This window comes from Acinonyx jubatus, chromosome E3 (genome assembly GCF_027475565.1).
Source record: "Acinonyx jubatus isolate Ajub_Pintada_27869175 chromosome E3, VMU_Ajub_asm_v1.0, whole genome shotgun sequence".
Taxonomy (NCBI): domain Eukaryota; kingdom Metazoa; phylum Chordata; class Mammalia; order Carnivora; family Felidae; genus Acinonyx; species Acinonyx jubatus.
The window spans coordinates 32572931-32595351 of NC_069398.1; the positions used below are offsets into that span (position 1 = coordinate 32572931).

General features: G+C 64.7%; 3 protein-coding genes across 10 annotated transcripts in view; 1 reads left to right on the top strand and 2 right to left on the bottom strand.

The window, feature by feature from the left end:
* RADIL (Rap associating with DIL domain) overlaps window positions 1–2508 on the top strand; it is a 94250-nt gene extending 91742 nt beyond the window's left edge. For all 6 annotated transcript variants that reach the window (XM_027042321.2, XM_027042324.2, XM_027042325.2 and 3 more), the window contains 4 exons: window positions 52–379; window positions 1345–1484; window positions 1823–1962; window positions 2212–2508. In XM_027042321.2, coding sequence (XP_026898122.2) covers window positions 52–379; window positions 1345–1484; window positions 1823–1962; window positions 2212–2317 — 714 coding nt within the window. In that variant the 3' untranslated portion in view covers window positions 2318–2508. The remainder of the gene's footprint in view (window positions 1–51; window positions 380–1344; window positions 1485–1822; window positions 1963–2211) is intronic.
* On the bottom strand, window positions 348–5758 carry LOC113594556 (translation initiation factor IF-2-like). 3 transcript variants are annotated; one of them, XM_053213265.1, is made up of 7 exons: window positions 5357–5758; window positions 4817–5138; window positions 4486–4561; window positions 2933–3130; window positions 2152–2366; window positions 1337–1704; window positions 348–855 (listed from the first exon to the last, which is right to left on the bottom strand). In XM_053213265.1, the coding sequence occupies exons 1-4, from the start codon at window positions 5756–5758 to the stop codon at window positions 3028–3030; spliced, it is 903 nt and encodes a 300-aa protein (XP_053069240.1). In that variant the 3' UTR covers window positions 348–855; window positions 1337–1704; window positions 2152–2366; window positions 2933–3027. The 3 variants fall into 3 exon arrangements, 2 of the variants coding, with proteins under 2 accessions (XP_053069240.1, XP_053069241.1); XR_008294595.1 differs by lacking the exons at window positions 4486–4561; window positions 4817–5138; window positions 5357–5758 and adding an exon at window positions 3386–4268; XM_053213266.1 differs by lacking the exons at window positions 348–855; window positions 1337–1704; window positions 2152–2366; window positions 2933–3130 and having other exon boundaries at window positions 4316–4561; window positions 4789–5138.
* AP5Z1 (adaptor related protein complex 5 subunit zeta 1) lies at window positions 5660–17677 on the bottom strand. Its single transcript, XM_053213267.1, has 17 exons — window positions 17528–17677; window positions 14488–14625; window positions 14037–14223; window positions 12166–12310; window positions 11863–11972; window positions 11283–11454; window positions 10827–10967; window positions 10491–10528; window positions 10251–10413; window positions 9591–9769; window positions 8818–8960; window positions 8398–8538; window positions 7676–7787; window positions 7298–7395; window positions 6691–6823; window positions 6398–6612; window positions 5660–6206 (listed from the first exon to the last, which is right to left on the bottom strand). The coding sequence occupies exons 1-17, from the start codon at window positions 17566–17568 to the stop codon at window positions 5936–5938; spliced, it is 2427 nt and encodes an 808-aa protein (XP_053069242.1). The 5' UTR covers window positions 17569–17677; the 3' UTR covers window positions 5660–5935.
* Window positions 17678–22421: the final 4744 nt, after the last annotated feature.

A 22421-nucleotide genomic window follows, 5' to 3' on the forward strand; every position in this document is an offset into this window, starting at 1 on the left:
TGGCGGGCCGCTGGGCACCTGAGGCCTTCGTCCCTGTCCCCCCACCCCCAGGGCCCGCAGCACACCCCCGAAGGGCCCCCGGGGAGCCACAGCTGCCCGCTGGTTTCCAGGGGAGCTCGTGAAGCTGGCCAGGTGCGCCCTCCTCCTCCTCCTGCGGGGGCTCCCCGTGCACAGGGCCCTCCAGGAAGGCAGAGCCGCGGGGGCCCCCAGGCTGGCGTCCTGCACGTGGACTCCTCGTGCCTGCTCACGCCTCCCGGCACCCCGCTCGGCCTCGAGCCCGCTGTCCCCGACTGGCCAGAGCCCGGCGGCACCTGTGGGAAAGCGCTCCCGGAAGGGAGGCTGAGCGGGCAGAGTGGCCCCCGAGGTGCAGCTGGGGAAGGTAAGACCTGTCCCCAGGCTCCCAACAGCCCCCAGTCTCCCCCCGGGGCGGGGCCCCTTTGGGTCACTGTAACCGTGCGGCCCTAGGGGCACGTTTGGCCTGGGCTTCTGGTACCTGCCCACGAACGCCCGTAGCCCATGCTGGGCAGGCTCTAGGGGCCACGTGAGGCGGGCGCAGGGTGGGTCAGGCCCCCGTCGAAGGGCACAGGGTGCACGCACAGCCGCCTGTGGGACGAAGTCCCTCCCCCCAGGGTGGAGGAAGGGACGGCTCAGGTGGTGTGCACCAGGTAGGAGGCTGGGGGGAGGGCCGGGGGGGCCATGAAGTGCAGGGCAGAGCAGCCCCCGGCAGTGCCCCTGCAGACTCTGGGTGTGCCCCAAGGCCAGGGGTCACCTGGGCAGATCCGGGCCTGAGGCAGGGCACCTGCTTGCTGGTGAGGGGACTGCAGCCACACGCTCTGCCTGAAGGCCTGATCTGACCTGTGGGGAGAGAAGGCACAGGACCCTGGGTGCGGGGCCACAGAGCTGACGGGTCCCAGCTCCGGCAGGGGCGGGGTCAGACACGGGGGCGGGGGGATGGGGGAACGGGGGCGGGGAGTCACCGCTTAACCGTAGAGGGAGGGGAAGGGGGACCTGGAGCAGAGCCCACCGTTCAGCCTCTGGAAACAGCCAGGCTCCGGGAGGGGCTGCCGTCCCAGGGCCGTCACGTCACGAGGAGGGAGGACGCACACCCTTTACAGGCACGTGGGGGTGTGGCCCACAGGCGGGGCCGGGATCCATCACCCCCCCGGGGGTTGGAGGGCACTTGCCCCCCTTGTGCCCAGATGGGCATCTTGTTGGAGCCGCGGGAGCATTTCCCTGTGGAGGAACAGCGGAGCCCGCTGGGTGGGGACAGGGCGGGACAGTACAGTGGCGACGGCACGAGCCGCCCTCCCCTTCCACCCGTGGCGTCTCTTCTCACCTGCCCAGGAGACGGCGTGGCTCCGGCGGACGAGCCCCCGCCAGCCCTCTCCAGCCGCAGCTCCAGCGCCGAGGACTTCTGCTACGTGTTTGTGGTAGAGCTGGAGCGGGGTCCCTCCGGCCTGGGGATGGGCCTGATCGACGGGATGGTGAGCCGCCCCCTGGGCTCCTCCTGCTCAGGACCGCCCCACGTAGGCCCACGGCTCGCGCGGTCGCTGGGAGACCACGGGCGGGCAGGGCAGGGCCGGCCGCGGGCTCGGGACCGGGCTCAGTGGGGCAGCTCGGTGGCGCTTGAGAGAAGGGCCCGTGCGGCAGCCGCTTCCCCGGCCGGCCGTGTCCCCTCTGTCCTCAGACCTCAGGGTACCGGGCCTGGGTGGGGGGTGGATGCTGTCCGGTGTTGCCCGTGCGGACATGCCGGAGGCCACGAGAGCGACCCCCCCGCCCCCACCGGGGCCCGCCCAGCCCTGAGCTGCTACTTGGCCTGCAGCACACGCCGCTGGGCGCCCCCGGGCTCTACATCCAGACGCTGCTCCCGGGCAGCCCCGCAGCAGCCGACGGCCGGCTGGCCCTGGGCGACCGCATCCTCGAAGTGAACGGCAGCAGCCTGATGGGCGTCGGCTACCTGAGGTACGCCCGCCCTCGGGCCCGGACCGGACCGCCCAGCCATTAGGGGAGCCCGGGCCCCTTAGCCCCGGCCCCCATCTCAGACGAGAGAGCGCGCGGGCTCGGCCCCCAGCCCACTCTTCGACCTCTGACAACACGGCGGCCCCTCGGGGGGGGAGTCCCCAACCTAGGCGCCCCAGGAACCCCACGCACCCCGAGGCTGGACCCGTGGCGAGTCGGCCACACCACGCGTCTCCCCTGGCCGGCTTTCAGGGCTGTGGACCTGATCCGACACGGAGGAAAGAAGATGCGCTTTCTGGTTGCCAAATCTGACGTGGAGACGGCCAAGAAGATCCGCTTCCGCACCCCACCTCCCTAGGGCGAGCTGGAGGGACAGCTGTGGCGGCCGTGCCGTGTGGTCGCGTCCCCTGCCGTGGATAATGTACATCTTAGTGTATATTTTATTTATATGACAGACGATACGAAGTTGTGACGTTTGTTACAGAGCTTTTATGTTTGAAAATTTTAACGGAAAAGTATAGATTCAATAAACTATCTTTCGTACTCTGAGAGGCTGGTGCTGCGTGCAGCCAGGGGGGGTGCGGTGCCGGGGTCCCCAGGGCCTCCCCCCTCCCCGCCAGCTTGGGAGAGACCCTGGGAGGACACGGGATCGCGGTTTTAAGGGAGTCTGTCTGCCCCCCACCCTGCCCAGAAACGAGCAGAGGGGAGGGGGCAGTGGGCACGCCGGTGCGGGGCCCTCCTGGTAATCACAGGCTCGGCACCCGTCCAGGAAATGGTCTACAACCTCCCTGAGAAAGTTACAGTGAGGGGCTTTACCCACCCTGAGTACCCGGATCTCCTCCCCGCAACTCACTACCCCTCCCAGTTTCTCCTCAGATTGTGGAAGCTGAGGCTCGACCCTAGTACCAAGCTCTTAATCTGCCGTGGGGCTGGTGTCCACTTGGTCACCGTCCCTTCCCGACAGGAAACTCACCTCCTTGGCTACCAGGCGGCCGAACGCGTGCGGGGGCGAGGCCAGGTTCGCGTCGCGGTAATAGCGCGGCTCCGACACGTCCACGCCGGGCGTCTTTAGCAGGGTCCTGCGGCCAGTGTACCCATGGCTCCCGTGTCATCCTCACAAGTCAAGGCTGGGCTCTGGGCCCGGGTCCTCATCTTTGACAGGAACAGACACCTGGGGGAGAAGGGGTTTCCGGCGGGTCAGTGGCAGACCCGCCCCTCACGTGGAAAGCGGTCTCCTGGAGGGTGCACGGCCACCCGAGTGGTGTCCTAGGTCTGGCGCGGCTCCCTGCTGCCCTCTGGTGGGCGCAGAAGACAGGCGCGCTTGCGTCTGCCCCGGGGCCCTTTCAACGTGAGGCTCGGAGATTCCGCCTGGTTGGAAGCACCACCCTCTACTGAGTGCCCCAGACGCCGGCCGGGTAAGATGTACTTGCACGAGTTTCATCCTAGGGGCACCCGGGTGGCTCCATCGTGTTCGTGTCCAACTCGGTTTCGGCTCAGGTGGTGATCCCAGGGTCAGGGGATCGGGCCCGCATTGGACTCTGTGCTACACATGGAGCCTGCCTAAAATTCTGCCTTTCTACCCCGCGTGCGTGCTCTCTCTCTCTAGACAAAAAACATTTGAAACGTATGATTGAACCCAAGAGATCAATTCTGAGAGCCCCGAATTGCAACAAGGGCACCAGTTCAGAGAGGCCAGCGGCAGCCTACGGCCGGCCAGATTACAGGTCTCGGTTCCTCGCTGCTCTGTGCAGAGGAGGTGATGGAGCGTGGAGCCACGTGGCCGTGGGTCCACATACCTCAAGGCCCCCAGGGGCTGGTGCCCGGGGAGAGGCCACGAAAGAGCTCACGGCAGGCTGAGCTCCCCGGGCCCATTACACACAATAGCTCACGAACTGCTCCCAGCCACACCGCGGTGGGACGATCAACACGTTTTCCAGATGAGGAAACGTGTGCAGGAAGACCGATTTTCTGTCTCTAGCCATTACCCCAATAACGCTCTGGGGGAACAAATGACAGAGCTCCGTGTCTCCAAACAACGGCACCGACTCTCAGCTCAGCCGGAGGTACTTCCCCACTCCAGGTGGGGTCCAGGTGTGCCCCACGCTTCTCCAGCCCTTAGACCAACAGACCAGCCAGGAACGTTCTCCTTGCAAAGCAAAAGCCAAGAGGCCGAGCCCAGCTCCCAAGCACGTTTCAACCCCCATCACTCCTGCCCACAGTCTGTCCGCCAAAGCGGGTGGGACCGCCAAGCCCACCATCAGCGGGCCACCTGTGGCCCACCCCCCACTCCCAATCAGGCCACAGCAAGGGTGTGGGTATGGACCCCAAACCCAGGGGAACGAGAAATCGAGGCCACCGAGTCAGCGTGCCCCTCCGGAGCCAGCCGGGATCGGTACTCGGGTAGTTTGTCTCCAGACGCTTAGGCACCGCAACAGCTCACCCGGCCGAGAACACGCGAAAGCAATGTCTGGGTTGCCTGAGCTCTGTGTGCAGCAGGGAACCCATCTCCTCCAAGTCTGCGCTCACCAACTAGTTAGTACGCAGGTTTTGGACCCACACTGTGTGCGGACGAGCTGCGCGCTGACGATGGCACCGCAGGCACCTTGCAAAAATAATACTTTTCTCTAAAACATATATTCTCAACCCTGGCCTTCCGTCCTGGAGCTCGAGGCCCACGTGGGGTCGGCGCGGGACAGGGTGAGGTCCGCGGAGCCCGGCCTGAAGCTCGCGGCTCACGCGGGGTCGGTGAGGGGTGCGGGGAGCAGCAAAGCCGGGTCTGCCCCATCCCGGGAGGACCAGGGTGTCCCTTGGCGCGCCCCGCCGCGATACCCGGCGCTCTGCTCCGAGGGCGCGTCACCTGTCGCCTGCCGGAAGTCATCCTGAGGCCGACTGTCGGAGCAGAAGCGGGCACCCCTTGCCCGGCCAGTCCCGGGTCCGGGACCCCCCGGCGTCCACCCACCTCTGCGGCTGCCATTTCTACAGGTGCCCGAGCGGCCAACCGGCAGGGTCCGGGCCTGGGGGCGTGGCGAAGGCGGAGCCGGAGCCGGAGCCGGGGCCGGGCCTGGGGGTGTGGCCGGAGTCGGGGGCGGGGCTGGCCCGGAGACTCGCGCAGCAGCAGCACCACCTGGTGGCCCGGGGGCCCCCTCGCACCGGGTGGAGCTGGGGAGCAGCCTAGGGAGCTGGTGTGCGAGGTGGGAAGCTGACCTCAGTGGCGCTGGGGGGCAGGAGGCGCCGAGGCTGGGGGCAGTTTCTCGCCCCACCACACCCAGCGTGTCTCCCCCATTTGCTCTAAGGCTCCGAGCAGCAGGTGGGCGTCAGGGTCCCCGGGAACCACGGCCGGAGCCCCCTCTTAACGACAGGAGGCTGTAGGCCTGAAGTCGCAGCACCTGCAGCCCACCTGGCAGGGGCCCCAGGGCCCATCTAGCAGGAGGCGGGCGAGAAAGGACGCGGAGCCGAGGCCCTTCCGGGGGCAGCTGCGCTTCTGGGTCACCCTGCTTCCTCCCTGCCGGTATTCGGGCGGTTCCTTCTGGGACCTCCGGGACACTGTGGGGACGGAGCAGGCAGGAACGGCCTCCGGTGTCTGGTGTAGTTGCACGAGGGTCCCCAGGGCCAGGTCTCGCAGACCAGCAGTGCACCCCCACTTCTGGCCCTGCCCCCCTGGGTGGAGGAAAGCGCACAGCCCCTGCCTTGTGCACACAGATACTTGCGGAAAGAGGTTTATTTTTGCTGTACCTTTTCTTGCCCGAAACCAGGAATAGCCCGAAACAGACCAAGCAGATGCCATCCAGCCCCAAATCATACCTGTGTTACCACACGGCCCACCAGGGTTGGAGAGAGACCCAAAGAGCCACCGACTGAGGACGTGACGGTCCTGGCAAGCACTGAGGGACCCAGACCCACCCGGGCCTCCTCACGTCCCCGCTGATCACGGAAGCCGAGGCCCGGCCCTCACGCCGGGCTCTTCGTCACCGTCCTTTCACCCCGGCAGGAGGCCCGTCTCCTTCTCCACCAGGCGGCTGACGGTGCGCAGGGCCAGGGGCAGGGCCGTGTTGGCGTCGCGGTGGTAGCGGGGCTCGGACACCTCCGTGCTGGGCGTGAGCACGAACTGGGCCACGCTGGGCATCTTCAGCAGGGTCAGCAGCTCAGCGGCCCGCGTGCGCACGGCTCCCGCGTCTTCCTCGCAGCTCGTGGAGCTCGGGGCTGGGCTCTGGGCTGGGGTCCTCATCTTCGACAGGAACAGAGAGACCCTGAGGATGAAGGGACCCAGGTCCGCTGCAGACGTGCCCCGCACGTGGAACGGGGCCCCCAGCTCGTGGGGCTCGAGCTGGAGAAGCAAGGGGGCGACGCCAGCAGCCCTCCCCCCGCGGAGCAGGCATCCGGGGCCCATTCCCTTACCCACGGGAAGCCTGTGGGTTTCCCTGTCCGGCCGCGACCGTACCTGGGAATCAGGTCTTGGCTCCGGGAGGCCAGCTTGGTCAGCGTGGTCATGAGCACGGTGACGACCTGCGGGGGACACCTGGGGAGGGCGGCCGACGGGCGGGACTGGGTGACCTCGAACAGCACGGCCTCCAGGGCCTCGAAGAACCTGTTGATCTGCTCCACGGTGCACCGCCGGTCCCACGACACGGACAGGTACTCGCCGATGGCCCACACCTGGGTAGGGACAGACCTCAGCCCCCTGCGGGCCGCCCGCCTCAGGAGTGGGGGTGCTGGCAGGGAGGCCGGCCTTACCACGGAGGCGAGCATGGCCCCTCGGCCCTGGATCCCGCTCACGCTCCCCACGAACTCCAGCAGCTCCTTCGCCAGCTCCACCACCAGTGACGGGTGCAGCGCGCACAGGGCCAGGAACCGCGAGCTCAGCACCCTGCCCGGGGAGGACCCAGGTGGGCCGTGGCCGCCCCCAGGCCCCAGGCCACGGCCCCTCCCCCAGAACCACAGCCAGGGGACAAAACAGAAGGCTCTGAGCACCAGGTCGGGGTGCAGATAGTTCTGGCCCCTAAAGGAACCCGCAGCCCCTCCACCCCCGGGGAGGAGGCCGGGGCTGGCGAGCGGCCTGGGCACAGGCCTGTGTGCATCGGGCCCTCCGAACGGAGAACAGGCAGCCCAGAGGGCTCCATGGAGAGGGACCTGGGCCAGCACGGAGATCACAGACCTGGGGGGAGGGACGGACACAGGGACGGAGCGCTGGCCCGGTAGCTGGGCCTGGGGGTGATGCTAGGTGGCAGCTGGAAGGAGGTCAGCCACAGGGGGAGCGGTGACCCGGAGCTGGGACCTGAGAGGGAACACTGAAGCTGTGGGGGGTGGGGTGTGGGGTGTGGGGGGTGGGGTGCGGGCCCACCTGTGCACGTGGGCCTCGTACTGCGGCACCTGAAAGAGGGAGTCGCTTCTCTCCAGGAGCAGCAGCGCCAGCTGTTTGGTCAGGGCCCCGTCGGCAAACTGGGGGTCAGGAGGGAGAGACCGACTCAGTCCCGGTCCCGGTGACATCACCTCACGCCACGCTCTGCTCCGGTCCCAGCCGTGTGCGCCAGTCCCAGGCAGGTCCCAGGGCCCCCCGTTCTGGGGAGGAGGACGGGCCCCACCACGGCTCCCACCCTTCCCCGTGACTCTGGCTGAGGCAGGCTCTGCAGAAGTCCATTGCGAGGATGCCATCCCTGCGCGCGTGTGCAGCCCGTCCTCCCTCCGGGCTGCCCCAGGGCCGTGGGTGTGTGAGCCTCACCTGGGTCACCGCTGAGAAGAAGGCCTCAAGCAAGGTGGGCACGGCCTGGGCGCACTGGACCACACGGGCGCAGCTGGCCAGGGGCTGCAGCAGTCGGTGGAGTGGCCCCAACCTGGAGGACACAGCGTGGCCCATTGAGTCTCCGCCCACACGCTCCCCAGAGCCCACACACACGCCCTCAACACATGAACGGTGGGCCGGGGCCTGAGGGAAGAGACGGCGGTCAGAGCGCCACGGCCCGGGCCACGTTCTGTGACACCGGCCTCCTCGGAGCAGGGCACGTGTCACCACGAGCGTCTTCTACCGCAGCTCTGCCCCCGTCACCAGGATGGAACACAGGGAGGGCTGGAGTGGGGCCAAGCTGCGAGGGATCTGCAGTCAGGATGCCCTGTTCTGGTCCCCAGGCTCCTCCTCCTGGGGCATGCTATGCCTCAGTTTCTCCATCTGTGCAATGGAATCTCCACAGCACGTACCTCGCAGGGTCACGAAGACTGACCCAGGGAGCCGGCAGGGAGCTGAGCACGAGGCCCACGTCCAGGGAGCACCCATGATGTGGCCACTGCAGGGTGGCGGGGCAGGGGGGGTCGGCCACGCCTGCCCTCTTCGTGTCAGGAGGCACAAGGCCCAGGGGCAGAAGCAGGGTCCCACCATCCCTGGAGCATGCTCTGGCCACACACAGCAGGTCCCAAGGCCTTGGTGCCGCACCCCAGAGTCCCCCCCACCTCTCCGTGGTCCCGCTGGCCGTGGCACGCAACAGGTACTGGAGAAGACCCTGGAACTGGGGGTCCCGGGAGGCCTCCAGGCAGCTGGGGATCTTGAGGGAGGGGTCCCACAGCGGCCTCTCGGATGTGGCTGGCGACAACCTGTGAACAAGCAGGTGCCTGAGGCCGGGCTTAGCTCGTGGAAAGACAGAGCAGACGTCTCCGGGATATCACAGCACCTGAGCCAGCGGGCCTCAGGGTGATGGGAGCGGGCCCGGGGCACGGTGTCTACAGGGCGAGGCTCCACCTGAGAGAAACGGGCTGGGGACTCCAGGGCCCGGGGATGGCGCCGACCGGGAGGCAAAGAGCCAGAGGGAGGCGCTGTCATCGGGGCAGAGCAGCGGGGGCGGGGAGGGACCAAGTCACGCCCCCGGGGCTCACCTGAGCTGAAGGTCCAAGGCCGCAGTCAGACAGGGCAGGTCCAGCAGCGCATGAAGCACCTCCACAGCTGTGTCCGCGTCCACCAGCGACGGCAGCAGAGCCACAAACTCGGCCGTGAGCGGTGGGCTGTTCCAGGCCAGGAGCTGCAGGGACAAGTGAGGCGGCTCGATGGGAACGGGAGGGCCCGTGTGGGGTGCACAGCCCAGCAGCAGGGCCGTCGTCTGGGAGCCCACGGGCCGCCGCAGAGGGAGGGCGCCTGGGTCCCGGGTTGCCCATCGGCAGGGGTGAGGGTCCCTCCTGTGATCCTGGAGCCTGAGACACTCCGGCCTGTTTGCCCTCTGTCCCTGCTCTGATTCTGTGTTCGCTTTCTCCCGACAATCAATGTCATCTCTTTCCACCTGCTGTGGTTTTTTTTCCCCCTCTAATGAAAGGACGGTGTCTCTAGCTGAATTTGTAAAGGCCACGCAGTGACCACGACCGGTCACAAAAGACATCGGAAGTCAACAGCACCAAAGGGCTGGGCAGAGCAGGCAAGGCTCCTGGATGAAGGGCTGACCGGATGTGACCATCTGGACAAACCCGTGAGAATAAACCACTGTCAGGCCTCCTGTTCCTCTGAAGGGGGTCAGCACAGGGCTCTCCCCCCTGGCGTAGGTGCTGTTTCCGTGTGACGTACGGACCCCCAGACCACCCCACGGTTCACCCTCCACCCTGTACCCCCCCCCGCCCCCGGCCCCCAGCCCCTGGCTCTGGCCAAGGACGACAACACGTGCCTTGAAGAGGTTTGGGAAGCTCCGTTTGAGAATGTCCAGGTTCCTGCCAAACAGGGGAAGGTTGTCTCTGCAGAAGCACGTGAGCTCGAAGGCCAGCATGGGGCTGTGGAAGAACTCAGAGGGGGTCCTGGTGAGCAGGTGCCGGAGGATGGCTTCCGAGTCCACCGCGGCCGCCTCCCCTGGAAGGCACCAGCAAGGTCAGGGCCGGGGCCCCGGCAGGTGCGTCCCCACCTCTGCTGCTGGCTGGGGTCCCTCGGGGTCACGGGCCAAGCCTCCGCAGCCACACGTGTCTCCGGGACACCAGGGGCTCTGGGGTGTGTCCACCCCGCATGAGAAAAACCGGCTGAACTACGTTCAGTTCTTCCCGAGAGTTTCTGGTTACAGACCGATCCCTCTGAGGGACGTGATGCGGAACGTTCTTTGGAAGGTACTGGGTTCCACGGCCCCTTCCACGAAACTCTGGTGAACACTCACGGCCAGGAGTTCCGAGGTCAGCGTGAAGTCGCTACCTTTTCATTCGCTACATCGACCCGCCGAAAAACGACACTACCTGCTGCTCACAGTCCCTCAGAGAGCGAGAAGAGACAGGCTGTCCCGGGCCGGGAACCGGAAGGTTCTCCGGGCAGCCCCCAGGAGCCCAGGCTCAAGGCGGAGGCTCACCGTGGTTCAGGAAGAACTGCGCGATGGGCAGCAGCGTCCGCACTCGGGCCGGGTCCCCGCAGAGGCGCGTGTGCAGGGCCTTCAGGCAGGACAGGGTGCGGTACAGGAAGGAGGGGTCCTGCCTGCAGAGCACGTCCAGCACCAGCACGGCCTCCACCAGGCACTGCGGGGACGTGGGGACACGGGGTGGGCTCGGGTGGAGCCGGGGAGCCCCGCGTGCCCCGCCCGTCCCGCACTTACAGCTTTCTGCAGGTCTGAGTCCCCCTTCCTCAGGGCTCCTGCAGAAGGAAGACGGTCCCCCGGTCTCTGTCAGCGTCACAACAGTGAACGAGGGGTGCACTGTTCTGGAAGCTCGAGGAGAGGGCGGGGAGCCATCTGGGAGCAGAGAGCGGCCCCCGGGGCGGACGAGACATTGGGGCGGACGAGACATTGGGACAGACGCCCGGGAGGGCTGGGGACAGCTTCTGTCCACTGCCCGGCTCCCCGGGGTCTACGTCTGGAACATAAAGCCCCCCGGGAAAAAGAGGCTGCCCCACGTGCCCCACGAGCAGCCTGGGACGCGGCCCCGGGACTCACGGCGGGTGCTCTGCTCCGCCAGGCGCTGACAGTACTCGAAGGCTTTCTCCCGCAGCCGCTCCCGCGGGGACAGCAGGCGGCCGGCGGTGGAGCCGGCCGACAGCACGGACAGCGTGGAGCCCTCCAGCTCCGACCTGTCGTCTGGAAAAGACAACGAGGCACTCGAAGGGCGCCCAGGCCAGCCCGTCCGGGGGCGTCAAAGTCACGCCCCCGTGGAGCGGAGGTGTCCCCGCCCGCGAGTCCAGCCGGTCCACACCGCCGGTCAGACCGCAGAGGAGAAGGGGCTCGGGGGAGCTCTCCGGACACCCTGATGACGTCCGCCCTCCGTGATCACTCCGGATCCCGCCCCAGACCGGGCAGGGCCTCTCGGTGCCGCTGAGGCTCGGCCGGGGCTGCCAGCGTCGCCTGGAGCCTCCCCCAGGCCCCCCTTCCCGTGGCTCCCCCACCATGTCCCACCTGCGTCCGGGGTGCTGGGGCCCTCGGGGTCGCTGTGCAGCAGCCAGGCCCGCAGCATGGAGAAGGCCTGCACGTTCAGCCACTGGTCCTCTGTGAAGTGCTGGCCCGTGGACAGCACCGTGAAGAAATCCGTGGCCACCGCCCCATCCACCTCGGTGACAGGGCCAGGCTGCGGGAGGCAAGGAAGGATGGGCAGCGCTGTGGGGACCCGGGCTGGGGAGGGCGGAGACCACACGGGAGCGGGAGGGAGCCCCGCCTTCACACCGGGTGTGGCCGTCCACGCTTGAGAAGTGGGGCGGCCCCCGGGAGATGCATAAACGCTAGCGCCCCAGTGGACGCGGCCCCGGCAGGTAACCGATGCTCGCCAGCGCGTTTGGCACACGACGTCCCGGGCTGGGGGGCCGTGACCCTGCGAGACCCAAAACTCCCTCACCCAAGTGGAGACACAGAGGGATCATTCTGCAACCAAGGCGGGTGGAAAGACGGGAGGAGCTGAAGGGACCCTGCGGGCGAGGCCGGCCAGCGTGGCCCGGGGCCGCCCAGGGACAGGAACGGTGGGAGTCCCCAGGCTCACCTGCCACCGGGCTCTGGGTGTGGAGAAGAAGCCTCCGGAAGTGTGCGCCACCCCTTGCTGGACGCTGGCGTAGCGGAGCCAGTCCACCAGCCGCTTGCTGAGCTGGTTGGTCTGGTCTATGCGTCAGGGGAGGGGGGGAGCGGGGATAACAGGTGGGAAATACGTAAATCCCCAGATGCGGGCTGCAAGGGCACTCGTAGGTCTTTCTAGAAAACAAGCAGCTGCTCCCGACAGGGTGCTGTGCCCCAGGCCGCCCCGGACCGCCTCCCTCTGCGCCGCCCGCGCGGGCCTCTCCGGGAGGACGAATACCTTCGTGGAGGGTGTGTGGGGCGAGGTGGGTGATCTTGGACACGACTGGGAGCAGGTGCCTGGGACTGGGCCCCTCGGGCTGCCGGCTCTCGAGGATCCTGAAGACACGCTGGCCCACGCTCCTGACCTCCCCCTTCGGGTCACCCTTCAAACAGAACACAGGTGGACCGGAAAGCAGTGACTTACGTCGGCGTGAGAGCGACAAGTCATTTTGGTCTGAAAACTGCTGGAAAAGGACCGTCCGGTTCTGAAGGCTGCTGCTCTACCAGCATCGTTCTTTCGGTGACGTCATCTTTTACCCGTGTCCAGGACTGGGGCCTGGATTGGCCTTCACAGAGCCCTGCTGCTTCCCCAGAGACGAAAAGGAGACAGGAGGAGATGGGGGTAGATAGGAGTGGGGGCGGGGAGGCAAGAGGAGGCGGTAGGTGGGGGGGTGGGGAAGCAGCGGTGGGGGGAGGCAGGAGGAGGCAATGGGGAGAGGCAGGGGGAGGCGGTAGGTGGGGGGGTGGGGAGGCAGGAGGGGGAGGCAGGGGGAGGCGGTAGGTGGGGGGGGTGGGGAGGCAGGAGGGGGAGGCAGGGGGAGGCAGTAGGTGGGGGGGTGGGGAGGCAGGAGGGGGAGGCAGGGGGAGGCGGTAGGTGGGGGGGGTGGGGAGGCAGGAGGGGGAGGCAGGGGGAGGCGGTAGGTGGGGGGGTGGGGAGGCAGGAGGGGGAGGCAGGGGGAGGCGGTAGGTGGGGGGGTGGGGAAGCAGCGGTGGGGGGAGGCAGGAGGAGGCAATGGGGAGAGGCAGGGGGAGGCGGTAGGTGGGGGGGTGGGGAGGCAGGAGGGGGAGGCAGGGGGAGGCGGTAGGTGGGGGGGTGGGGAGGCAGGAGGGGGAGGCAGGGGGAGGCGGTAGGTGGGGGGGTGGGGAGGCAGGAGGGGGAGGCAGGGGGAGGCGGTAGGTGGGGGGGTGGGGAGGCAGGAGGGGGAGGCAGGGGGAGGCGGTAGGTGGGGGGGTGGGGAGGCAGGAGGGGGAGGCAGGGGGAGGCGGTAGGTGGGGGGGTGGGGAGGCAGGAGGGGGAGGCAGGGGGAGGCGGTAGGTGGGGGGGTGGGGAAGCAGCGGTGGGGGGAGGCAGGAGGAGGCAATGGGGAGAGGCAGGGGGAGGCCGTAGGTGGGGGGGTGGGGAGGCAGGAGGGGGAGGCAGGGGGAGGCGGTAGGTGGGGGGGTGGGGAGGCAGGAGGGGGAGGCAGGGGGAGGCGGTAGGTGGGGGGGTGGGGAGGCAGGAGGGGGAGGCAGGGGGAGGCGGTAGGTGGGGGGGTGGGGAGGCAGGAGGGGGAGGCAGGGGGAGGCGGTAGGTGGGGGGGTGGGGAGGCAGGAGGGGGAGGCAGGGGGAGGCGGTAGGTGGGTGGGTGGGGAGGCAGCGGTGGGGGAAGCAGGAGGTGGCGGAGGGAGGAGGTAGGAGGGGGAGGCAGGAGGAGGCGATGGGGAGAGGCAGGGGGAGGTGGTAGGTGGGTGGGTGGGGAGGCAACAGTGGGGGGGAAGCAGGAGGTGGCGGGGGGGGGAGGCAGGAGGGGAGGCACGGGGAGGCGGTAGGTGGGGGGGTGGGGAGGCAGGAGGGGGAGGCAGGGGGAGGCGGTAGGTGGGGGGGTGGGGAGGCAACAGTGGGGGGGAAGCAGGAGGATGAGGAGAGAGAGGTGTTTCTGTCGCTTCTACAAGCACACAGGTGTCGGAGGACTAGTACACGAGCGACAGCCGGAAACGTGGCCGAATGGAGGGGGAGGCCAAGCCGAGCCCGCCTGTGCCGCAGGTCGGTGCCCGCAAAGGGGCCGTGCGCCGGCACCCCAGGGTGACCTAGGGCAGGGAGGCCCACTTAAGCAGGGACGGCCACGTTACCTGGGCCAAGAGCACAGAGGCCACCAGACTCAGCTGCCGGGCGCTCTGAATGTGGTCACAGGACAGGCTCAGGTCGTCGCGGGGCGACATCTCTCTCAGGATGGAAGCACACAGGAGCTGGAGCTGCTCGGGGCACTTGGGCGAGCACAGGGTGGCCTGCAGCAGGTGCACGCAGGTGTCCTCCAGCCTGGGGGGGGGGGCAAGGCCGTGTGAGCAGGGGCCATGTCCCAATAGGAGCCCCCGTGGGGCCACCGCCCCGGACCGTCCGGCAGGCAGAGAGAACGTTCTGGATCCGAGGGCCTTCAGCACTGGCTCAAGTGGACGTAAGACTCAGGCGCCAAACGCGTACGTTTGCGCCAAGCTGCCCCGCGCCGGCGGGCATCCGCCTGCGGCCTCTCGTGTTGGGTGCCTGGCCCGGGGCCCGCAGCACCCTAGAGACCATCACACTCACTTCCTCTTGTATTTTGTGGCTGACACGATGAGGAAGAGCCTCTGCAGGGCGTCCACGGCGTCGGGCCCCAGCTCGTCCTTCTGCAGCAGGTTAACGACCCGGGAACAGAACTTCTTCAGCTCCTCGTCCCGGATGTCCCTGAGCAGAGAGCGAGGTCAGCCACCTGGTGTGCTGCCCTGAACCATGGACAGAGCAGCTCTCGCACGGGAGGAAACGCCCATCGAGCAGGGTAGGCCGGGTGTGGGCGGGAGGGCGATTCTACCATCCCGTGGCACCTCTGCCTCTCGTGGGGACCCACCTGATTACCCGGCCTGGTTCCTCCCTCCCTCCCTGGGGCCCAGCCATCACCGGGTCCCCTCCCCCCTCCCCTGGCGGGCAGGGCCGTGGGGAGACCACCACTCCCGACAGCAAGCCCCGATAGAGACCACACGCATTCGGATTTGGTTGTCCCAGGAGCGGAAGAAGTAAAACCGATCGGGTTTAGGAGTCCGTATTAAGGGAGGTTTAGTTTGAAGTAAGTTGCTTTTCAAAAGATCCGCTCAACGAGCCTTGACCTTCTGGGACAAGAGCAGAATCTCATGTATTAAAGGACAAGTGTAGTGACATGTAAGGTATGCGTACTACATACAGCTTCTTATTCCAGGGTTTAATCTGCCTGGTTAAAAATAGTATCTGTTGAGCGTTGACAACTGGTAAGACATTGAACAAAGTCTCAGAATGGAAAGCCGGTTTTAAGTTCTGTTTCAGTCCAGAAGGTAAGAGAAGACAATATGCCAAGGAGACGCGGTCCTAGGGACCTCCGGGGTGGCTGGGTGGGGGGGGGGGGGTCTCGGAGAAGGCCCCCATCTTTCCCCGAGCCACGACTAAAGGCCACCGAATCCCCGCTGGACCCATGAGATGCTCGAACTCGGGAGAGTCTGGAAATCTGAACCACTACAGATGGGGCATCTCCAGACTCGGACTGATGAGAAGGTTAAGCAGACATCGGGAGCTGGGGTCCTGGGGTCCTGGGGCTGCATCTCGTCTTTCCTGTTCTTACTTGGAGGCTGGCGGATAAATCTCAATGAATCTGCCACCACTTCAGGTCTCCCTCTTACCTCCCAGCCCATTTTCATTTTTGTTTCCCTTTGACGTAGCCAGAGTCGGATTCGGTGACCTACCACGTAACCGGCGCTGTGGGGGGAGGACACAGAAAGACAAGAGGCCCGGCCAGGTCGTTTCTAACCGGGTTAATGGGACTGAAGATACCAGACCGTCTCAAAATAATATGGGAGGCTCCTCCTCCCAAATGAATCCTTTCCAGCATGTTCCCCATGTTGCAGGATGCTTTCTAAAACCCAGTCTGCTCCAACCCCTCAGTGGCTGCCCCAGGGCCATCAGAGCCAAGCTCCTACCGACCCTAACAATGAGTAGAGGGTCCGTGGCATTCCTTAGTTGGTCTAAGAATCCCACAGTTCTGTTTCCCCTGCTCTTGCCCCCGCCCCGGGCATGGACCTTCTGCCTGAAATACCCCTGACTTTATCCCTTGCTGGTTATCTCCTCATGCAGAGCCTCCAGTTGGCTGGAGCTTCTGGAACTGGCCCCTGCCTTGCTGCACTCTGCACACCCGTTCTCAGAGCCCCTGTCCTTCACTCAGTCTTCAGCTCACAAGCGATGCCCCTGGCCGCTTTTTCCACCCTTGCTTTCCAGCTCTGAAGAATTCAGAAACAAAAACTCACTCCAAATCCTAACTCCCGGACATCAGCAACTTATTTTAAAGTGCTCCCCCAAATCACAGGCTTCATTAGAGCCAAACAGAGTGAAAACCAGTGACACCTGATAGGAACTAGCTTTCCTCAAACGCTGAGAGAGAGGAATTGCATCACACGTGTATTTCACTTTTGGATATCGAACCACACTCTACCTTCCAACCACCCACACTCACCCGTCCAAGTCAGCGCGAGAGAAATATTTAGATGGTGAGGGCTAGTCATCCTGCCTTTCATTCCACGAAATTTATGACCAGGAGCAGAGGGGAGTTGGGAGAAATAAACCCACTGAAGTTCTGAGTGGGTGTCTGCTCTTAGTGTCGTCTGGCAAGAACGTGGGCGTGGCCATGTTGCATCTTGAGGGAGAGGATGGTATTTAAAGATACCTATTTTCACTTCCTACAACCCCTAAATTCAAGTGAGCAAGAACCATAACACTGGAACTTGAATATTGGAGTATCTGCCCAACAGTGATGGAGACACAGACGGGGCCACAAATCGATGAGGCACTTTCCCAGCAGGGCCATTTTGGCCACATATTTTTGCCCCGTTCACAGCCTTTAGAACCTAATACACATTCAAGATCTCACTTCACTAAATTACAGTGGCTTCAGCGATCCTAATCCTTCCCACCAATCGGTCCAGCGCCAGATCGAGTTTAGGGGTTTTTAAAAAAAAAGTTGACCACGGGCATTTTTTTGGATACAAGTAGCTTCAAGTCTTACACCATCTGATGACGGTGGCGTTTTAGCCCTGGCCCCCTTTCTGCTTTGTCTCATGACTGGTTAGTTGGTGGGCAAAGGGCTACCGATGAGTTAGTGGCGATCCAGGGCCAGCTGGGGGCCAGAAACAGGTGGGTAATTTCTCCACTTATCTAATCCCTCCGCAGGAAGGCGTCTTTCTAAATCGCAAAATCCTCCCTTGGCTCCCCCACCCCTCCGATGGTATCAAACTCCTGAGCCTGGCGCTTGTGCTCGCTGCTGTGGCTCAGTCCCACCAGGCTCTCCAGCCTCTGGGTGGCTCGGTGCTCCTGACCCCAAAGCATGTGGGAGCTTCTGGCTGTCACACTTCCTGCTGGGCGTGGGGCGGGGGTGGCTCTCACCCACAAGCCTTCGCCAGTCCGCGGGGCCCCATCCCGGGCCCCCAACCCCAGACTTGGACGGCGTGGCCTCCCCGTCCCCCTGGTCGCTAGAGCGGGTCCAGGAGGGCTGCTTGGAGTCGCCACGCACGGGTCGCCTGAGACAACCCCCCCCCCCCCCCCGCCAAGAGGCCCCAGGGAAAGGTCGGGGCACCTGGCCTGGTGGAGCAGACTCTCGGCCCCCGCCGTGAACATGTCGCCGCCGCCGCCAACACCGGCGACTCCGGGAACCCCGCCCGCAGCCCGGTCCGCGGCCCGCCACTTCCGGGTCGCGTCACGTGTCGCGTCACGTGGGCGGGGCGGACAGGCCGCCGACCAATGGGCTTTGGTGGAGCAAGTCCGAGGGGGCGGGGCCGTCAGCGCTCGCGCCACGGGCCCAGGTGGGTTCGTGGTTGCCTCAGTGGGCTGCGGACCCTGGAACCTTGAGACCTGGGACCCCGAGACCCCGGAACCTCGCCCCTTCCCCGCGACCCCGCAACCCCCAGCACCCCGTGACTTCAGCACCTCAAGGCCCCAGGTCCTCCCCGATGGATTCCGGGTGCCCGGTGCCGTTAGGAGGCGGCCTGCCTCCGGCCGCAGCGCCATTGTCCCACTTGTAGGTGGTTACCTGACCACAGACGACACCGCCTTCTGCGGGTCCGCTGCTCACTAGGACCTGAAACGTGAAACAAACTGCGGCGTGTGGCAGTTTGCAGGGAACAGCCGAACGCCTCAGCAGTGTTTTCTTCTGAAGCTCCCCTCTGTGTGGCACCGATCTAGGCTCTCGTGGTGCTTTAGAAAGTCTTGCTCGATGCCCACCACAACCCCGGGCTGCGGGCAGCAGGCCTAGAGAGGAGTAGTTCTGGGGGAGGTGTGGCCACAGTATTCCCACCTGCAGACTGGGTGGAGGCTCAGGGCGATGCCCCGGGGCGGTGACCATGGTGGGTGGGGAATGCTGGGCTGGGCAGGCAGGGTGCTGGCGGAAAGGGTTTCCAGAGGGACTGGAGCCCAACGTGATCCCAGAGGCCCTCGGGCCTAGGGGTGGGGAGGCGCAGGCCTACTCCCTGGGGCTTGCTGCACCTGAGGGGGGACTGATGTCGGGCAGCAGGATAGAGAGTGGATGGGGTGGCCCAGGAGACAGGGAGGTCGCCCGAGTGAGGCAAAGGCCACCAGGATGGCAAGTAGGCCGTTTCAGCAACCGTTCACGGGGAGGATTTGTAGGACCTGGGGACGGATTTGGGGACAGGAGGGCGAACAGGGCCCAATCACGGCAACAGCAGGATTCTGGCTTTCCGGGAGGTGCCATTCCCTTGGGATTGGGGCAGAAGAGGAGGAGTTTGGGGAGTCATTCATTCAACGAGCAGGCAATGACTGAGTCCCTTCACTGTGCTAGTGTTTCAGGTTCTGGAGAACAAGGGAACGGGGGGGGGGGGGCCTGCCTGCCTGCCTGCCTTCCTCCCCCCCCCCCCCCCCCCCCCCCCCCGGGGAGCTTACAGTCAGCAGGTGGGCAATGATCAACTATGCAAATGCACAGCTGCCTAACAGTGGTAAGTGCTATGGAGGGAAGAAAAAGCTGAGTGAAAGCAGGGCGCTGTGGGAAGTCGGGTGTCTGGGCAGGGTGGTGGGGCAGGGGGGCCTCTGAGGGATGAGCAGTAAGGACACACCTGATGCCGGAGAGGGGGCGGAGGGAGGACCAGCCAGGCACTCACCTGCCAGAATCCCGGACGTGGCGGTCTGAGGTCTGAGATGCCGCGCCGGCACCCAGGAGGTGCTGAGGGCGGCTGGTGCCGGGGACCTGGAGACGGGGCCCCAGAGTGACGAGGAAGGGAGCTGGCGAAGGGAGAGTGTCCTGGGCGGTCTTTACAGGAGGCCTGCCCCATGCCCAGCACCGCAGGTTAATGATCTCCTCAAACCGGGGGGCAGCTCGAGCGGTTTTATTACCACCATTTGAAGGATGGGTGGACTGAAGCTGAAACTGGGGAAGGCGCCCAAGGTCACACACCTGTCAGCGGAGAGGCGCTCGGAACCAGCGGGGGGGGGGGGGGGGGAGGGTCCCCGGGGCAGCCACACTGTGCGCTGCCTGCAGAGGAAGGGCCAGAGAAGTAGCGTCTGGGAGAAGGCGGGGCCGTGGAGGTCAAGTCCTGAGAGCCGCTGAGCCTGCGCGCAGGGCAGGCACGGACTCGGCCCAGCTGGCACAGGTCGGGGCCAGTCAGGCGAGAAGCACCTGGCTGTTCTGTTCGATCCCGTAGGCACGGGGAGTCGCAGCTGCTGCCGGGAGTGGGGAATGGGCAGCAGGTGGGGCGGGGGGGGGGGGTCCCAGAGCCTGGAGGGGAGGAGGCACCTGCGGGCGGCTGGCCCCGGGCTGGGCTGCAAAATCTAACTGCAATCCACTGCCCTGCCGTTGCTGGAGCGTTTGCTGCAGGAAGCGGCCAGGAGCAGGAAGCACCCTCCCGCCTTGCGGGAGCACCCGTGTTCCGTGTTGAAGGGAGAGGCTGGCGCCGCGGGGCCGGGTCTGCAGAGCTCCAGCCCTGGAATCATGAACACACAGGAAGTTGGGTGTGAAAATAGCGGCGGATAGCTCACTAATGACCCGTGGTTTTGGTGCGAGTTTACTGGCTCATTGGGCCACCGCATAGACATCAGGCCCAAAGGTTAATGGCATTGGGGAGCCTGGGTGGCTCGGGCAGTTAAATGTCTGACTTTGGCTCAGGTCATGATCTCGTGGTCCATGGTTCGAGTCCCCACGTCGGGCTCTGCGCTGACAGCTCGGAGCCTGGAGCCCGATTCCGATTCCGTCTCCCTCTCTCTCTGCCCCTCCACTGCTCGCACTGTCTCTGTCTCTCAGAACATGAATAAACATGAAAAAAATTTAAAATTCAAAAGTTAACGGCATTTAGACCTACAAAATTGGAGACCTAGAAAGGAGTTCAAGTACTAATTTCATAGCTTAAAAAAATGTTTATTAAGGTAAAACATGAGGAACACCAATTCTGAGTGAACTCAACGAGCTTTCTCATTTCTATCATTCAGTGGTACGAAAGTAAACGTTCAGCTAGCTCGTTGGGGGGCACAGGGGCTGGCTCGTAGCGTTTGATAATTTCCGTGGTGTAAATACTCCCCAAATGGCAGAATTCCAAGCTGCCAACGCCAACGTCACTGGGCAGCCGGGGGAGCCAGTTACGGTTGGACGGTCTGCCCGCTGTACAGACGCCATGGGTGGGGGTGGCCCAGGAACACAGGGACAGGTAGCAGCGAGTGACGAGTCGAGAACTCACTACCTTTGTTTCCAACGTAATTTAGAGAATTAAAATTTTTACCGATGGCTTTAGCAACGGGCTCACAAAATTCCCGGAGGTGTGGCAGGCGGCTCTCACGAGCAGACCCCGCACACCAATGTGAGACCGCACGGCCACCGCCCCACTGGCTCGCGGTGCCTCGCTTTTGTCACTGTGCCTTAGTGCTGCCTGCTCACGCTTCCTACATGTGCCAGCCGACGGCATTTAGCCTTCGCCGTGGCTCAGCCTGACGTCCCGAGAGGCGTCCGTGTGGCGGTCTCGAGCCGTGCTGTGTTTGGCGTGTGACTGCAGGGTGGGTCGCCGCTCGCCATTCTACCGTCGGCGAAGAATGACTCGGTTGTCTTCCGGATTCTGGCAGTTGTGCACGCAGCCGGGACGCAGTCTGTCGTCTGTGGGGGGGTGTGCCCGCTGGCTTTGGCACGCACCCCGCTTCACAAAGCGGCTTCGCCTGCACCGAGAGCTTGGCTGTGTGCCGGGGCCATTCCCTCACTCTCCGCGCACACACACCCCAAGCACCTTCCCAAGGGTGATATTTGACTGCTTCTTACGACAATGTTTCCATTTGTGTAAACTGGCATCTTAAGGTCTTACCAGTGAGAAATGGTCGTCTTGATCAAAAGTGAAACTTGGGGCGCCTGGGTGGATCAGTCGGTTAAGCATCCGACTGTTGATTTTGACTCAGGTCACCATCTCACGGTTTGGGAGTTCAAGCCCCACATGGGGCTCTGCACGGACGGTGCAGTGCCTGCTTAGGATTTTCTCTCTCTCCCCCTCTCCCCTTCTCTTTCCCCAAATAAATCAATTTTAAAAAACTTAAAGAAAAACCGAGACTTAAAAAGCTACACGTTTCAGAAGGACGCTAACTAGCTAGCGCAGCTCACAGGGCTTATTCTCACTCTTGCTCGTTATTCGGCTAAAATCCTGAAATGTCCCGACTGTTAAGGTTGAGCTCAGGCTTACAGTTAGCATCTTGCGGTGGCGGTGGGGTAAGGTGAAGGAAAGCAGGGTTCAAGCTTCAGTTACAACCGCAGGCAACCGCAAAACCCGAGAGAGGCCAGTTGTTTGGCTCGGCGAGGTGACAGGGTCACGTGCACAAATGCTGGAGAACCTTGACCAAAGATGCGTCTGTGACAAATGAACGTTTCTATGAAATCCCGAGTCAGGACTGGCACCCTTCTTACGACGGCTGAAATCGTAAACCCGGCCGGGCTCTGCAAAGGGGGGGGGGGGGGGCTCTCACCGCAGCTGACGTGCACGATGGCCTTTAATGCACAGAACACTGTGAGGCAGGGGCCCCCATTTTGCAGACGAAGAAACAGGGCTTCTTGGAGGCAGAAGCCCCCCCCCCCGCTGAACTGTGAACCCAAGTCTGTCCAGGCTCCGCCCCTGGTGGGTGCGAGGGCCCACCCGCGAGGCGGCTACGGGCGTCGGTGGGCTTCCCCAGCTTCGCGGTCGGTGCCTGGGAGCCGGTGGAGGCTCCGCCGGCCCCTCTCCGTCCAGGGGCAGATGTGACTTGTCCTCCCGTCCCTGGAGCTGCAAACACGCACGCTCAGGGAACTCCCCGGGGCCCAGGCCAGGCCAGGAAATCACAGGCACCTGTCCGTTGGCTTCTTCCCGGGAAAGGGCTACTGGGCACAGTGGGAGAAAACACACCTTCCCCAGGAACGGCCCCCTGGGGTCAGGCGCCCCCCCCACCCCCACCCCGCCCCGTGCCAGGGAGCAGACAGTGGCTGGGTGTCCACCCGTCTGTCCCTCAGCAGTCACTCACAAGGA